This window comes from Bombus pyrosoma, linkage group LG11 (genome assembly GCF_014825855.1).
Source record: "Bombus pyrosoma isolate SC7728 linkage group LG11, ASM1482585v1, whole genome shotgun sequence".
Lineage (NCBI taxonomy): Eukaryota > Metazoa > Arthropoda > Insecta > Hymenoptera > Apidae > Bombus > Bombus pyrosoma.
Window position 1 is genome coordinate 6,730,171 of NC_057780.1, and position 17,679 is coordinate 6,747,849.

The 17,679-nt window shown below is 39.5% G+C and overlaps 1 protein-coding gene across 15 annotated transcripts in view; it reads left to right on the forward strand.

Moving 5' to 3' along the window:
* Nucleotides 1–12,931, forward strand: part of LOC122572509 — a 125,920-nt gene extending 112,989 nt beyond the window's left edge. For all 15 annotated transcript variants that reach the window (XM_043737514.1, XM_043737515.1, XM_043737516.1 and 12 more), the window contains 8 exons: nt 5,913–6,138; nt 7,388–7,623; nt 8,210–8,540; nt 8,811–9,025; nt 9,311–9,513; nt 9,613–9,785; nt 9,864–10,028; nt 10,522–12,931. In XM_043737514.1, coding sequence (XP_043593449.1) covers nt 5,913–6,138; nt 7,388–7,623; nt 8,210–8,540; nt 8,811–9,025; nt 9,311–9,513; nt 9,613–9,785; nt 9,864–10,028; nt 10,522–11,012 — 2,040 coding nt within the window. In that variant the 3' untranslated portion in view covers nt 11,013–12,931. The remainder of the gene's footprint in view (nt 1–5,912; nt 6,139–7,387; nt 7,624–8,209; nt 8,541–8,810; nt 9,026–9,310; nt 9,514–9,612; nt 9,786–9,863; nt 10,029–10,521) is intronic.
* The last annotated feature ends 4,748 nt before the right edge of the window (nt 12,932–17,679 follow it).

Genomic DNA, 17,679 nt, shown 5'->3' on the forward strand with positions numbered 1-17,679 from the left:
GATTGTGCCGAAAGTTTCTCTCGTATTTATAAAAAAAATACATTTTATAATAAGGAAGAACATGTTTTGTTTCACGTTATTTTATCGAATTATAACGACCCGTTTTGTTCTATCACGCTGTTCTATTTACGTCGGACGAATTAGGTTTCACGTTTGTACAAAACTCTCATAGAAAGAAGACTAAAAAGAAAACACCCCACTGACCTCGCTAAAGAAACAAAATAGTCAAACTGGAAGATGGTATCCTGCTGGGGTAGCCATCCACATGCTATTTAACAATTAAGTTAGAAAAATTTAGCAAATGTCCAGCTGGACAAATTGCAAAGTACAAATTAAATAATAAAAAAAAAAACATTTGTACAAACTTTGCCAGATAAAGCAGCTGCGTGCGGATAGCGGAAGACGCTTTTGGGGCAGCCTGATACTTGAAGATGTTTTTTTTTAATTATTTAATTTCTACTTTACAATTTGTCCAGCTGGACATTCGGTAAACTTTTCTACCTGATACTTGAAGATATAACTAATAATCGTAAGCGATTGATGCGACTAAAGCTAAGACACGAAGAAATGAAAAAGAAAGAAAGAGAAAAAGAAAATAATTAGAAATTAAAAATAGAAACTAGTACTCGTGGGCCTAACAGCGCACTTGTATAACGACACTTATGAATTCACCGTGGAGCGCCGACAAATTCGAGTGAGAAATACCAGAGAACGGTCGCGTCTCCGCGCCACGCTACGTTTGCCTTCTAAAATTCCCGCGCCTTGCCGCGTCTCGTCACGCTGAGTCAAGTGTGGTCTGGAATGTAAAAGAACCCCGCTCACAATAGTCTAAGATTACACGGTTCGAGTGTAACGTTACGAGTAAGTTTCGATAGGTGGAACACATAGCTTGCGTACGGTTTGAGTCAGACCTCGGTTCCTCCTCCCTCTCTCTCTTTCCCTCCGCCGCCCTTTTTCCCTACCATGACCTCGGTCTTTGCTTTCCTGCCACTTTACGGAGAAGCCGGATTTTTTTCTTCCCCCTTCCTCTTCTGCTCGTTAAAAACCAGATACTCGAACGCCACCGCACCAAACCAGGAACCCGCCGTGCCTGCTGAACGATAACGAGCTATCCTTCTCGTAATTTCCACGATATTATACGAGGAAGAATTCCAGCTATTTCTTTCTCTCTCTCTCTCTCTCTCTTTTTTTCTCAGAAGACACCCTCTTTCAGCTTCCAGATCGACTCTACGCTCCTCCAATCGTCTCTTCATTTTTCTATGAAAAATGCAGAGCGACGCGAGATCGCCGTATAACGATCTCATGCGAAGAACACGAGGGAAAAATAGGACGAGCAGAAGCGTGAATTTAATGCGCATGATATTCGAAAATAAACGAAATATTGCAAATGCATTGGGTTGGCAACTAAGTGATTGTCATTACCACCTAATGACAAAATCCGCAATCCCTTAGTTTCCAATCAAATAGTATAGAGAAATGAGGCGTTTAACTAGTTAGCTGGTGCTTAACACTTTACCGACCGATAGCTTATTAATCGGGTTTTTGTCACCGATGCTTACCGACCGATAGCCTAGTGATCGACTTTTTATCGCCGACAATTTTTCTCATTATTTGTGCAGTTATTTGTTATTTAATACTAAGGTACCTTACTCAGTTGCGTCAGTTGCGTTGCTGTGTAAGCTTCCACAGTTTTATACCACTTTGAAAAACTTTCGTCCGCTATGAACGAAAAGAATGGTATTGGAGAGTCTAAACCGAAACAGAGCCGGCGCCAGGGAGAAGAATCTGTGCCTGAGCTGCCGGTCGGACGTGCGTATGCTGTTAAATCGCTAGCGGTCGGTAAAGTGTTAGGAACTTTGAAAACAACTTTGAAATGTGTACCTGAAATGCGTGGCGAGAAGTGACATCTGGTGAAACGCAGAGTATCGAGACGATTGGGGTTAGGTTTATGGGATTGCTTTATTTTTGAATTTTATTAGCTACAGTAACTGGTCGTAACGAATATTGCCATTTGTTCGTGACGAGTATATTCGACAAGAAACAGCTAACTGTCTAAAGTAAGTTAAACTATCGTCTCTACGTAGGTTCCAATTCTTTCAATCACGTTCGTAGAGACAGGAATTTGCATAAAAATATCCATAGTGTAATTGAGAATGTTAAATATTTAAACCGCTGACTGCTTCTTCGCTTCGTCGCTTTCTTCAATACTTCGGATCATATCGATCGCCGTAATATTAAGTGGAATCAGAATGAAATTTCCTATCTGTTTTCAGTTTAAACCTGATGATCTTAAATTTACAAACTTGTTCTCTTTCTCCGTGCCGCATTAAAGTACTTCCACTTGGAATTAGCATCGACGTTAGAAAATCAACAGATCAAAGCTCGTCACTGAAGCTTCTTACCACGCGATCTTATGAAAAGCGGCTGATAAAAATCGGGCGAAATGTTCAGCCAGTTATGGACGAGACACGATGTACGTTTCTTTTTTTTTTATTATTATTATTATTTAATTTGTACTTTACAATTTGTCCAGCTGGACATTTGGTAAATTTGTCCAACTTAATTGCTAAATATCATGTGGATGGCTAACCTCAGCGGGATACCATCTTCGAGTTTGATTATTTTGTTTCCTTAATGAGGTCAGTGGACTGTTTTCTTTTTAGTCTTCTTTCTATGAAACGATGTCGAACGAGCGTGTCTCCGTGATCAAGATTTCAACTTCTGACAAATTTTTACATTACCTGATCGACAAACACGGCGATGTTTATGCACTCGATTTTGTAGGCGAACTTTCGCTGCCAGAATTATAGGAAATCCATCGAGCTGACGTTGGCGAAGCCATACGCGCGTACCACGAGAGTAAACGGGGCTTCGTGCAAGTATTTCTGTCCTGCCAGTGCTTAATCGCCATGGTCGTTACATAAACGGCCGCGAATCGTTTTTGCCATGATTTTTGCGTCAGCGACGCGCTTTATCGCTCGGTGGGCGTCGATCGTTGAACGAGTCTCCTGCTGATATCGTGACGATTGTAATTCGACGCTCGGCAACATGCGATTTAACCTTCCAGAGAGTTTCTTTTCTATCGGTTTGGCAACTAAGTGATTGCGGATTTTTTCATTAGGTGGTATTGACATAATCCGCAATCACTTAGTTGCCAAGCCAGATATAGAACGTAGCGAGAGGAAATTTAGCTGCGCTTACGAGACGCTCGTTGCAATACGTTGCAATTCGTTTGCACAATTTCGTTGTTCGTTTTTTTTTTTTTTGCGTGCTGCTTAGCTCTTTCGTATTTCGTTGAGGGTAGCCGAATTATCTAAATTCAAGCTTTTTTATTTGCTACGAGTTACTTGAATTAAAAAAAAAAAAAAAAAGAAAGTTTAAACAATCGACTTGTGATTGTTAAACTTGCGCTATGTCAATTTCTATGTTCTAAAGTTTCCTCTGTTTAAGCTGCTATTACGCTCGTATTTTACGACGCATTTACATGGACGTGGTAATTAGAAAATAAAGTCGATATTTTATTAACTGCGCCGTGGAAAGTTACTTTCGTTACCATGAAAATTGCCATGCTTCGAAAATTCTATTAGAGAATCGGTTTCGTTATACCGCATGTTTAGAGCTGACGATTATCCAAAGTGACCTAACAACGCAACACTATAAACACCTTTTCCTTTCGTTTTGCGTTTCGAACGTCGACGATTCGAACGTTAGATCGGTCGAGTGGAGTATAATATTGGCAACTAAGTGATTGCGGATTTTGTGAATACCACCTAATGACAAAATGCGTAATCACTTAGTTTCCAAGCCAAATAACTCGACTAATCTGAACAAGACGCGGCATCATCTCGACTGAGGATAGTCGAATCAGGTGAATTTTTATTTTAAATTTCAAATGCTTGCTCGATGTCACGTTAGATACAATGTCTCTTATTCAATGGATCGTTTATTGTCATACGTTCAGGTGTTTCTTACATCAATGTGTTACGATGTTTGCTTGTTAAACGTTTTATCGTTAGGAAAAATCGCCAGGAATTCTGTCTACACGAGGTAGGTTTTGCATGAGTCGTCGTTTATTCCAGCTGAAATACGTTCAAACGGAAACCGAACGAGTCGATGAATAATTAATAAATCAACCGCGCAAAGCAACGTGTCCGATATTGTGCCCGGATTCCTGAAATAAATGTTCTATATTAAATCGTCCCTTTTTCCTTATTCTATCTCGACGTTCAATGGCTGTCAAATGTACGTACTGTTTACGGACGACGTTTGCTAAAATTGCACAAGGCCACGTCGTGTGACGAACAAGGTAAGACAATTAAATTTGTCTGTGGATGAATTGCGATCGAGTAGAACCGGCCGGTAAAATAACAGTGTTGCCATTCGTATCAGCATCTTCGCTATGTTCAACGTCATTGTGAAGGCAAATAACAAACGTTGTATATCTTCGATATGCAAGGTACGTCTCCGCGTGACATAAAAGTCATGATTTCTGCTATACCGACACCGTACGCTTTTCTTCTATAGACATTGTTCTATCTGCATCGCTGTGACACGATCTTCGTGTTCAATCGATTCTACAATTCTACAGATTACAGATCGAACGAGATGTTCAAGATCGTCGCTATCTGAAGTTTCTTCTTCGAGGAGATCAGCTTTTGCTATCGTGACATTGCTGACTTTGTTTCCATAGACATTTTCATTTTGAACACTGTGACACGATCTTCGTGTTCAGTCGATTCTACAATTCTACAGATTACAGAACGAACGAGATGTTCAAGATCGTCGCTATCTGAAGTTTCTTCTTCGAGGAGATCAGCTTTTGCTATCGTGACATTGCTGACTTTGTTTCCATAGACATTTTCATTTCGAACACTGTGACACGATCTTCGTGTTCAGTCGATTCTACAATTCTACATATTACAGATCGAACGAGATGTTCAAGATCGTCGCTATCTGAAGTTTCTTCTTCGAGAAGATCAGCTTTTGTCATCGTGACATTGCTGGCTTTGTTTCCATAAATATTTTCATTTTAGACACTGTGACACGATCTTCGTGTTCAGTCGATTCTACAATTCTACAGATTACAGATCGAACGAGATGTTCAAGATCGTCGCTATCTGAAGTTTCTTCTTCGAGAAGATCAGCTTTTGCTATCGTGACATTGCTGACTTTGTTTCCATAGACACTTTCATTTTAAACAGTGTGACACGATCTTCGTGTTCAGTCGATTCTACAATTCTACAGATTACAGATCGAACGAAATGTTCAAGATCGTCGCTATCTGAAGTTTCTTCTTCGAGAAGTGCCATCGGTTTTTGCCATCGTCACAGCACGACATACTTTTCGCTGTTGTCTTCATACAATTCAATGTCCTGACATGTAGTTACTCTTAATTTTTCGTAGGCAATCTGGGTCATTTGTGGCACAAGCGAAACTTCTCTAGCGAACTCTTAGCGAATGTTTACTTTTCCCAAATATTCTTTTAAACATTCTTTGTTTCGTATTATTTCATTGAATCGCGTATGATCTATTTTGCACCATTCGGATGAAGACCACAATATTTGACAAATTAGGTTTCATATTTGTACAAAGATTTGTTGTAAAGGACGTGTTTGTAAAAGAAAGACACTTTTGGGACAACCTCGATAAGCATTGCAAAATTTCTCGAATTAAATTGAAATTCACCGACAATAAAATCATCTATCCATCATCGGTGTCCAAATTATAAATTTTCATAATAACAGGATTAACAGAAATGTTCAGTAAAATAGAAAAAATAAATAAATAATTCACTGTCGCGTGAAAACGTACCTGCGTATAATTCAACCTGTTGAATTTTCCAGTCTTTTCAGCGGATAATTGGGTGGCCCTGGAATCGATGAAACGGGTGTAAATGAACGGTTTGATTGTAGGAACAGCTGCGGAAACGAAAGGATGAAGAGGAGAGACAGGAGATACTCAATCGGTCGCTACGCGGCTCCACCAAGTTGCACGCGTTGGAAAGCCACGCGACCAGTCTCTCGGGTCAGGAAAATCTCGCGTACGCCCAAGACGAGGTGACCACCACCACCGTCAGCCGCGCACCGCATGTCACCGCGAGCGCCACGCTAGAAGTCGAGGAGCCTCCCAGGCCCCTCAGTAAGTCGTATTTTCCCTCCAGATATACGCCAGCAGTTCAAGGACCACTTCGCTCGATGACGCACTAACGACACTCGTCGTGGCCCATTAGGCCTCCTATTTATGCTCCGATAACTCCTCCATTCCCTTTTTAATTCAAACGTTTTTCAGCCTTCGCCTTCCCATCGGTGTATCGTAATTGCGTTTCCTTCGTTTCATCAACTTGCCGTGATATTTGTTGCCGTGACCCTTATGCCAATGCTCTGCCAATTCTCCTGCGTATTTCTGCACTCGAACAACGTCTACGGTTAATAACGTCTACCTACAATTGGAAATCTCGTTAGTAAAAAATAATTATCAACGCCGAGCAAGTTGAAGTTGATTTTACGTTGTATCTCTGTTCCAATAGCTGGCATAGCTTGGGTAAGTAATAGTAATCGCGTTGGAGAACTTTTCGGAAAATGATATTCTAGCGTGACACTGTGACGAGTACGGAGTAGTAAAGACGCTTAACAATGGTGAAATTTCCTGTTCCAAATTCATAATTATTGAATTTTGGGTATTCGTAAGATCAGTATCATTGACGTCCAATAGCTTTAATAGGAAAATAAGGATTTACAATTTCGTCGATATAATATAAAATTTTTAATGATGGAAATTTAATTGGAGTTCGAGTTCGAATAATTTCAATAGCATGATTTTTTAATAAAGTTAAATTTAAAAAATTATTAAGTATAAAATCTATAATTTCAGCTACCTATTGGATCGTACAGCGCCTATGAGAAGTATGCGCACGTCATTAACGAGTCGCAGGAAGCTTTTTTCTAATAGCAAGTTACCACACATACCACACTAATCGATTAGGTGCAAGTATATTAAATTCCGTAGGATTTAGTAACACCTTCGTACGACTATTAAAACCGTACAAATACTATGAAAATGAAACGTAGAATCGGAAAGATTCTTTGAGAAACCAGAGTACGTGCAGATACTTTTTACGGTAGACACACTGTAGTTGCCAAGTGTAAACGGAGAGAAAAGAATTTCCATACGGGAACTGTGTATATTTAACGCAAGAATTTATCACAATATTGTAAGTTCTCTTCAAGTACGCGGAAAATTTGGAGTATTGGCATAAGGGTTAAGGAAGACATTAGCCGGTCGTTTACCCTTTCACGGAGGAATAGTCGAACGGTAGAAAGCAACGGTGTTTCCGCGGGCGAGAGACGCTTGTAGAATCTTTGTAACAGGCATTCGTTGCATATTTCAGCGTACGGAGAGGTCGTCGCGACGCTGGAGAGGCTACAGCTTCAGTTGCGCAATATTTCCGGTGCTCTAGGCATCTCGGGACCCGGCGTGGAAGCGGAACTCGAAGCGGTGCGGACGCTTCTGGTGCAAAGTCGATTCGCGTCTGCCCTCGCCACACATCACGCCCTCAGAAATCGCTTAAGATCCAACAAAGTTCTCAAACATCACGCTGAAGACGCTTCCAGTTTGGCTCGCGACGTATGTACCCACTGTCATTGAAATTTTGACGACTCTGGTCGAAGATCGCAAGAGAAAAATGCAAAACCATAAGAATGCGCTGTCGTTGATTTATCAAATTTGTTACGTTAGTTTTTAAGCGGACAGGAAAATGAGAGAGAAATGATATGACACATATGAAAAGAATTTGACGAGGTGGCGAAGTTTTTGTAGAAGCCAAAGGTATAATCGAACCTTTCAAAGTCAAAATGATTGACTCCATCTTCTCGTCGAGTCCTCAATTTTGTAATCGGCTCATGAGGATAAAATGCAAGGAAAATTTAAGAGAATATCGTCATCTTCTTTTATTTTGCTCAGTTGATCCATGTGACTTTTGAACGGTTCATTTACTATGAAAAACGATATTTTAATATCGATGTTGTAATATCGTGTAGGAAATACGCGTTCAGATGCAAAAACAAATAAAAAAAAATAGTTTTCCAATTACATGACGGTGCACCGAGTTTTGTAGAAAATAGGAAAATAGGGAAATACGATGTATCTTGTGTGTTCTTCTGTTCGATCGCCCCTTTAAGCGTACAGCTTTTGTCATTGGTGAATATTTCAGTGTGTAGACATACTGGAGAAATGGCAGTCGTCGTCGACGGCAACAGGTGTCGGCGGAGCGGAAACGATCGCCGCCGTGGAGGAGCTGACCGGAATTTTGACGAGCTACGATATGGAAGCTCTTCTACTCGCTCACGACTCTATCATCTCTTACGTCGACGGATTACAAAGGAAACAGAGTCCTTCATCCTCGTCGCCGAGCGGTCCTCCGAGCCCTACCTCTAGCTGGAGAGGCTCCCGGGTCGTGGACAACATTAAAATTATTAGAATCGAGAAAACTAACGAACCTTTAGGTGCTACGGTTAGGAACGAGGGTGACGCTGTTATAATAGGTATTTTGGTTTCTTTTTCTGATAAAATTGTACGAAAACCTCGAACAAGGGCCAATAACACAGTCTGCGGATATTTTATAAGAAGGCGATGCGATGTAACGTTAAATGTTGACGTGAGAAACACGTTAGTTAAGTGTTTGACGCTTATGGACACAGTGTAACTTGGCTCTAAGATTTTCTCTAAACTCCGCTTAAATGTGTTTCACACAAGTTCCTGTTGAATTACGCAAAGGTTATTATTGTTGAATAACCATAATAATGTTTATGAAGGTCGTGTTGTACGCGGAGGAGCGGCAGACAAGTCTGGACTCCTACACGAAGGCGATGAAGTTCTGGAAGTAAATGGCGTGGAAATGCGTGGCAAGAGCGTGAACGAGGTATGCGATATTCTAGCCGGTATGCAGGGTAGTCTGACTTTCCTCGTGCTCCCGGCACCCACGAGTCACAGGAACAATCTGTCAAGTAGAAGGGAAGACACAAATCAGGTATCGACGATATTTAATGTGTTATGAGGATATAATGATTTTTACTAATATTCGGGAACCACGGTGATCGACACCTTGTTCTATCCATATATTTATTCATGTTATTGAATCAATCATTATTGTTGTTATTGAATTAATCATTTTTCTGATGTATGAAAATAGTTATCGTAGTTAATGGAAACATTAATTTTATAGAACACCGTGGCATCCTGATATTAATAAAAATCCCTGTACATCAACTGTAATATTTGATACTGACTTAACTCTTTAATATCATCTTCTCAGATACAACACATACGAGCCCACTTCGACTATGATCCCGAAGAAGATCCTTATATACCGTGTCGAGAATTGGGTGTCAGTTTCCAAAAGGGTGACGTGTTACACGTGATCTCTCAAGAGGATCCTAACTGGTGGCAGGCGTATAGAGAGGGTGAAGAGGATCAGACTTTGGCTGGCTTGGTACCTAGCAAAGCCTTCCAACACCAGTATGTCAATATATATATAATCTTTTCTATATATATTCTATTTCTTGCTTATCAAATTTTTTTAAACAATGTCTAACTGATAATCCGAATTTCATCTAGGCGAGAATCCATGAAACAGACTATCGCCGGAGACAAATCGACCGTGCGCGGCTCCAAGAAATCCAGTACGTTGTTGTGCGCCAGAAAGAATCCAAAGAAGAAAAAACGAAACAAGTTCGGGGCGAACTACAATGACGACGGGTATCCGCATTACGCAACGACTGCCATTGACGGTAGATACGAAAAGCATCATGGAAGGCGTTTCAGTACGTTCACCCTTTGTTTACTCATCAAACATTTACATTTTCTAGATTATGACAGCGAGGAGGTGCTTACGTATGAAGAAGTCGCGTTGTATTATCCAAGGGCGAATCACAAAAGACCGGTAGTCCTAATAGGGCCACCAAATATTGGACGACACGAGCTGAGACAGAGGCTGATGCAAGACAGCGAGCGTTTCGCAGCGGCAATTCCTCGTGAGCGTTCGCAAGAAATTCGTGTTGCACGTGTATTTCGAAAATATGGCGATTCAAAATAATTCAGCCCTGTGTTAGAACAACAAAATCATCAAAGTGTCGTGACGCTTGTACACATTACCATTCCGATTTGTAATTAATCTCTCATTTATTTCGGTACATGTTTCGCATAGTCTTTCATTTTCTTTCTTTCTTCCGCTACTCGGCCAGCCAATCACAGTCTCTCCTTCAGGCGCTCCTTTATTCGTCATTCAAATAATCGTCACAAAAGAGAAACGTTCAAAGGCTAAGACTAGAAAATTACACAAGTAATATTGCTTTATCCTTTTCTACAATTTATCCTTGTCGCTAATGTCAAGCGTTTGGCAAATGGTCTTTTTTTGAAGAAACTTGTTCGAGTCGCATCATTTTTGAAATACGCGTGTAATACGTATAAATCACTTGTTCTTCGTTCAAGGACAACCGTTCTACAGGAAGATACTCATTGTTTCAGACACGAGTCGTCCCAGGAAGGATTCGGAAGTGGACGGCCAGGACTACCACTTCATTTCACGTTCTCAATTCGAGTCCGATATTCTTTGTCGAAAGTTCGTCGAGCACGGCGAATACGAAAAAGCTTATTACGGTACCTCCGTGGAGGCTATACGATCCGTTGTAAATTCCGGTAAAATTTGTGTTCTTAATCTCCATCCGCAAAGCCTGAAGATCCTTCGAAATTCGGACTTGAAACCGTACGTGGTGTTCGTGGCGCCGCCGAGTTTGGAGAAGCTACGACAGAAGAGGATCAAGAATAACGAGAGCTTCAAGGAGGAGGAGTTAAAGGACATTATAGAGAAAGCGCGGGAAATGGAGGACAAATACGGTCATCTGTTCGATATGATCATTATAAATACGGACACGGATCGAGCGTACAATCAGCTGCTGACGGAGATCAATTCGTTGGAACGGGAGCCTCAATGGGTGCCTGCGTCTTGGGTTCAATAAATGAACGCAGGCTTTCGGGATACCATCGAACCAGATATATTTTCGCTGAAACGTGTAGCGAAAGGCTAGGCAATTGAGAGAGGCGACTTTAAAGTCTGACTGGAGATACTTCCAAGGACTGGTTCTTTTACTGGTGCCTGTTATACAATTTTACGTTTCGTACACGCGCGTAATTAAACTCCTTGCCAGGCTATCGTACTTCAAGTACCGCTGGTTTGGTGTAGTCTTCCGTGTCGTATATGGTGCCATCTGATATTCGAAGATCGTCGCGTCAGCAAGCATTTTAGAGAGCGTGGAAAATCCCCGTCTCGTTGTGATTTATCGTTCCTCGAGCCTCGAGGTCTGGCGTCTACCCAGGAAACAGGCAACGAGAACATCGAGATCCTCGACTTTGAATGTCGAAAGATCCTGCGATCGACTGGCGTGGCGCTTGTTTTTCATCGTAACCGGCAAACACTCTAGTTTTCCTCAGCGTAATTTGTACCGCGAGATGCCCCGAGGGAAAAATCGCTACTACTCCGCATAAGATATTATATAATAACGTTTTCCAAAGATGTGTGAATCTTGAAAGAGATCGTCCTACTTCTTTCAAAAGTCACCAGATAATTCCCCAGGATAACACCGAGCCGCGAAGAAAAAAAAAGAAGCGAACCGGAACCGCGAAAATCTTGGACGGCAGCAGCCTTTTCACTCCGCGAAAGAATCGAAAGACTTTCACACTCGTTCGTATCTTGCGCTGTCAGGAATTTTCACGGCGATCCTATAGCAGGGAGGCGCGGTCTCTACCACAGAGTTTTTTAAGTCAAAAAGAAATATTTCGCAGGACTTTGCGAGTTGTTAAACGATTAACGTAAAGACAAGAAAACAAAAAAAAATCACGTTTCCTCGTATTTGTAATTTCGTGTGAACTAGTAATTCGGAGAAGGCGGAACTCATAAACGTTTCATCGTTCGCCCTAGGCACTCTCTCGTGTTTGTTTAGAGAAAAGAATCATAACTTTTAATCCAAGTAGACATCGTTAATGCGAGTATAGACATAGGCTCGTGTGTGAACCAGCGTAAACAAATTTTTAAGACACACTTTGGAATGAAACAGAAACTTCTAGGGTACTCCTTTCGTTTTCGTCCTCGAGCGACCATTAGACCTTTCTTCTTTTTGTTTTCTAATCCGACATCGATACTCCATGTCAGCCACTGTTATATTTACCACCCACGTGCATCCTCTTTATCCTCGACTAGCAATAACGCAACATGTTTTTCGAGTCGAAGATCATCGCTGAAAATGAAACATGGTTTCGTGGCTCCAAAGAAAAAAAAATAAAATAAAATAAAAAAAAAACCAAAAGAGTTAAGCGAGAAGAAATTAATAGGAATCGCATCGACGATCGATCGTTTTTAGTTCAGAGAGGAGAGATTTTCCGAGGGTAGTTTAATTTCGATGTCGTAAACCCAGCTAGCAGCGAAAAAACAGAGAGAAACGCGAAAAAAAAGAGATACTAATTGCTACCTTTTTAGCTCACTATTTAAGCAAAAGAAAATTATGTTAAGAAATCACGCACGATGGTCGGAGTAATTGTGCCAAGTGATTGGGCCGCGTGTTAAGGAGGACACGAGAACTGAAATGTGCCAAAATATTTGAGTCTCTTTAGAAGAGACTGGGAGAGAGAGAGAGAGAGGGAGTTTTGTTCAGGAATGACGTATTATTAAAAGAGAAAGAAGGAGGAAAATGTGAGAGGCAAAGAAATACAAAGAGAGACAGAGAAGGAAGAAAGGACTTAGGAGAAACACGCTCAACGGCACTTTCGTATCTGTCATTATATTGATTCTGTAAATATTTGTGCACTTGTATAGAAAAAAAGAAAGAGAAGATGAATAAGAAGTTATTATCGTTATTATTATTAAATATTATAATTATATTAATTATTATTATTATTATTATTATTATTATTATTATTATTATTATTACCATTAATTGCTTCGACTTTATTCTTGTTAATTGTCATCGTATCACCCGTATTCTATTTTCGCGAGCCATTTTGAGACACAGCTCGTTTTAAATCACACGAACGAAGGTCAGTAACACGATTGTATTTTTTAAGTGCTAATCAAAAATCCCCGACGACAGCTTTTATATCTGTCTTTTTTTTTTTTGTCATTTTTTTTTCTTTTTTTAGCTGGATCCGTGCTCGAGTATGCGGCGTCGTTAATGCGTTATGCCCGACAAATCAATTAGGATTTCCGTAGGTAATGCGTTAACAGTGCGCGCGTAATGTACAGAGAGAGATTGAGAGAAAGAGATAGAGAGAAAGAGAGAGAGAGAATGTGTGAGTTTGGAATGGTCCCTGTTCGAAGTGTGTGTACATTAATTACCGTTGCTCCCGAGTATTTTTCTCGACAATCCAACTTCATTTTATGTGTAAAATAAACGTACAACATCAAGGAGGAAATCTGTATGTATAGGTGCATACGTTTTGTATATACGTACGGTATATACGCACACATGTATGGGGAGAATCGAAGGAGAACCGAATATCAAAAAAACCGACCATTGTTGTTAATCTCGAGTCAGCTATTTTTATGCCTTTTCGTTTCATCCAGCTGTTCTTCCTTCTCGAGCCCGTCAAACACGTATGAAACAAACGGAAGACCGGAAGTCTGAAATAGTCTGAATATACGAAGCGTTGCCTTATTCTTATCCTTTTTCTAACCTTTTTTTTTTAAACGTCTCCCTGTCCTTGGAGAACTGCGAAATTTTTTGAAAATTTTTCCTGACGGAAACTGTGTCTAGCAGAGCGATATTGTAGAGTTGTAACGTCGTTTAGAAGTCTGTGATGTGTTAGGTTAATCGAGTCGCTGTGTAGATCGTTGAGCATGGTGCGGGACCGAATTTAATTCCATTATTATTATGGGACTGTAAAGAATCACGAGAACACGCCAACAAAAGTGGCGAATTGATAACATTGCTCGACGTAGACCGCGGAGTTTTATGCATTTTTGAGAAATTCCAAGGTACACGTAATACATAGAGATAATGTAAAAATATCTCTGTAACATGTAGTCGATAAAACAGTTTTCTATCTGAGTTTTTGATTACATTCATAAAAATGTGAACTTGCATAAATATCCGCAGCCTACTTCGATGAGATCGGCTCGTATATCCGTCTTAAATGAAAATAAAGCACGAAGTGCCAGATGGCGTGCGGTACTATAATTAGCAATAACGAGGCGCGAAGCTAACAGTGCACAGCCGCGATAAAAGATTCTAAAGGAAAGAAAAAGAAAAGGGAAAGACTAAAATTAGCTTACGCGTTAACTATATGTTGTCTATCGTTTAAATAGACCGCGGGTAAGAGATGCAATGGACCGATCGTTCGTGAGGAGAAAGGAGAAGAAAAAATAAAGAAAGCTATTTATTTGAGACGCACGAAACATTAAACCGAGCGAAAAATGCGTTTCATTTGAAGTAGAATTCACCTTGAGATTGAATATTCACGATTATTGCTGTTTCTCAAAGATATTATGTAGATAGACGATAAACTGGAAAATTATCGTCGCATAAATATACATATAGATATATATATAAACAGGCACATATACATACAGTACCGCTCATAATTATTTTATATTTATTTCTATAATTATTTCACTTTTAGTATAAAAACTAAGCTAACATATACGATTCCTTGGTGAAACAATGAACACTATCTCGAATGAATTATAGCTTATAATTAATACTGTTTTGATTGAGTCGTGGATTATAGTATTAAATTTCAATCATTCCACTCATCGATTTTTAAAGTCATTCGAATAATTATGAACGGCAGTGTATACGTATATGAAGACCACAGAGAAAAGACATGACAAGTCACATTTTTCATATGAGAGCAGTTTTAAAATTCAGTACCTTGTTTTGTTAGTCAATCACACACTACCAAAACTACCTTTGTATTGAATTTGATTATGAGGTCATCCCTCTGTAAAATATTTATATCAGAACTATTGATCTCGAGATTACTATAGTTATCATATTTTATTTTTTTCATAAAATTTCATTGGATGTTTCATCTATCGTTAAAACGCATATTTCTTTGGACAGAAAAATAGGTTGTTCCTCTTTTTAACTACGTTATACTAAAGTAAACCTCCTTATTTCTTTTTTTAACCACAAATTAATGTCAGAACCAGAACAAAATGTACTTATGATATTTCTCTCCTGTAATCTTCGTATTTATATGTATGTACACAAACGTGAGACTTCAATCCTAAGGTAAAACGAGATGTTCCTCGATATTGCAAAAGATCAACAGGAAGTATCACCATCGTTTCAGCCCCTGAATATCCTCCACAAATTCTGTTACGTATTAAATAAAAGTTACTGTAATATTTCTAAGGTCGCTTGTCAACTTCACACACACACACACACACGCAGGCACATATACACACACACACACACACGCAGACACGTATGCACACACACATATAGAGCTCGATTGATCGATCATCGCCCTTTATAGCCTCGATCGTACTTTCCTCACAGCTTGCTGCCAAAAGTCGACTAATTTTCTTCAAGAAATCGACTACAGAGAAAGAGAGAGAAAGAAGGCGAGATATACGCGTATTTTAAGAATTTAATTAAGAAGCAACCCAATGGAGAAACTCGTTGGGATTTTAATCTTGCAAGAAGACGAAGGTAAAATAGCAAGCAGAAGAAAATAGCATTAGGAATGTTAGTAAGTTATTTGAAATTTCAACGCACCAAGGGAGCGTAGACAATTAACCTTGCTACGATCCTAGAATTTCTATACTTCAATTTTGCTCTCGTTTTACCAAACAGAGACAATGCGTAATCTTTTAAAAAAATATTTAATTCTGTTGCTTTCTTTGGGTTTATATGATCTGTAATGGATGCTCTGTTTCAATAGAATTGATTAAAACATAAATAGTTTTTGAATATTTGATTTTAGTATTCAATATTATTTTGTATATTCTATGCTTTTTATGAATGAATTGTTTTAAGAAAGAAGACGTCTGAAGGAGTAAAGGGAACAGTAAGGTTAATATAAAATTCGTGCATACCAATAAGACTTCTTTCATATTTTGTTCAAACCGAAGATAGTTTTTAAGGTTAGAAAAATATAATTGGTCGATAATGATCATATCAGGATTAAATCCGATGAACCTTGTATATCGATGACGAATGCTTGCAACCTTTTTCAGAAAGATCCACACGAATTGTGGAAATTCGGTCCGATTCCAGCAATAAAACTGACTACTCAGGACATATATTCACCCCTGTGCACCACGAACGTGTTGTTTCTATTTTCAATCTCCTTGAAAAAAATCACCATTCATAGGAACTCCTGCGTCCTATCTCAATCCACAAAATTGCATGACATCTTTTCCAGCACATACACGTGAAACACATAACCTTCAAAGTTACCTGCATACGCTGTAAGTCTATTACAGATCATACATATTTCCCATTTTTTAGTATGAAAATTAGTTCACTATTCTTATACTGATTAGTGTACTGACAAAAAGCAGCTTATCAACACAAAAGAATAGCACGACGACGTGAAGCGGATGGTGGCTAACGGTGGCCTCGGCACGCTTTGGATCTTTTCAATTAATAAACCAAGATTGGAGAATCAATAAGTGAAATCATTCTCTGCGCAAGTTTCCAAGCTTCAGTCGCTATATTATACGCTTCTTGATGGATCTATCAGATCGAATGATAGGTAAAAAGCAAACTTACTTAAAATGGAGGAAATGAAACTAGGAAAGATTACATCTAGGAAAAATCACAATAGCAAAATTCCTATATAGATTGAAGTATATAGAAATATAAGACAACAGTCACGAGTAATAAGAATAGACAGTGACGGATAAAAGACAGTTTAAAATTCATACGCTACTTACGAATTTTAGTACCTCTTTTCCCAAAAATTCATTCTATTGTATATCGTATTGATTATTCCATAAGTAATGTGGTTTTTCTGAGAGTTAAGTTCAAAACAATAGGATTAGTTACTATCGTTTTAAAGAACTGGAATAAAAAACATCGTGGAAAAAGCTAGTGAATTATAAAACGTACGAGAAAATTCATCACTGATCGATTGCTCGAAGGTAATTGTTTATTTTCATCCAGCAATATGAAAGCCGACGACGACGCACTACTTATGAGATAACTTAATGTCTATGCATTGTGCTCTCATTTAACATAAATTCATTTTGTATTATAGTGCCCTTCTATACTTCTTATTTGATGAACTTTTTGATGTACACCACTGTATATGGAACCTTATAGACACATCACGTAACGAAATCACCAAGGGAACCACAACCGTGTTCGAGTAAAAATTCTAAAGATCCAGCGGACCAGTTGCGCATCGTTCGATATTTCGCAAGAAGCTGTAAAGAAGGTGGAAAGTTAGTAGGGACAGATCGATGGTGAAGAATTTGGTATCCGCGAACGTGTTCGCGTTTTGAGGCCATCGCTAGCGAAGGGTGGCTAGGAGAGGGAGAAGGGGCACGTTATGGAAGTGGGGAGGGCTACGTTAAGGGGCGTCGGGGGCGGTGGTCGTCGTCGTTTCTACGCGCATGTTTCTTCTCCGCGAAACGGATCGATGCTGGAAATAGCTCGACCCGCAGGAGAGTACGAGGTGAGT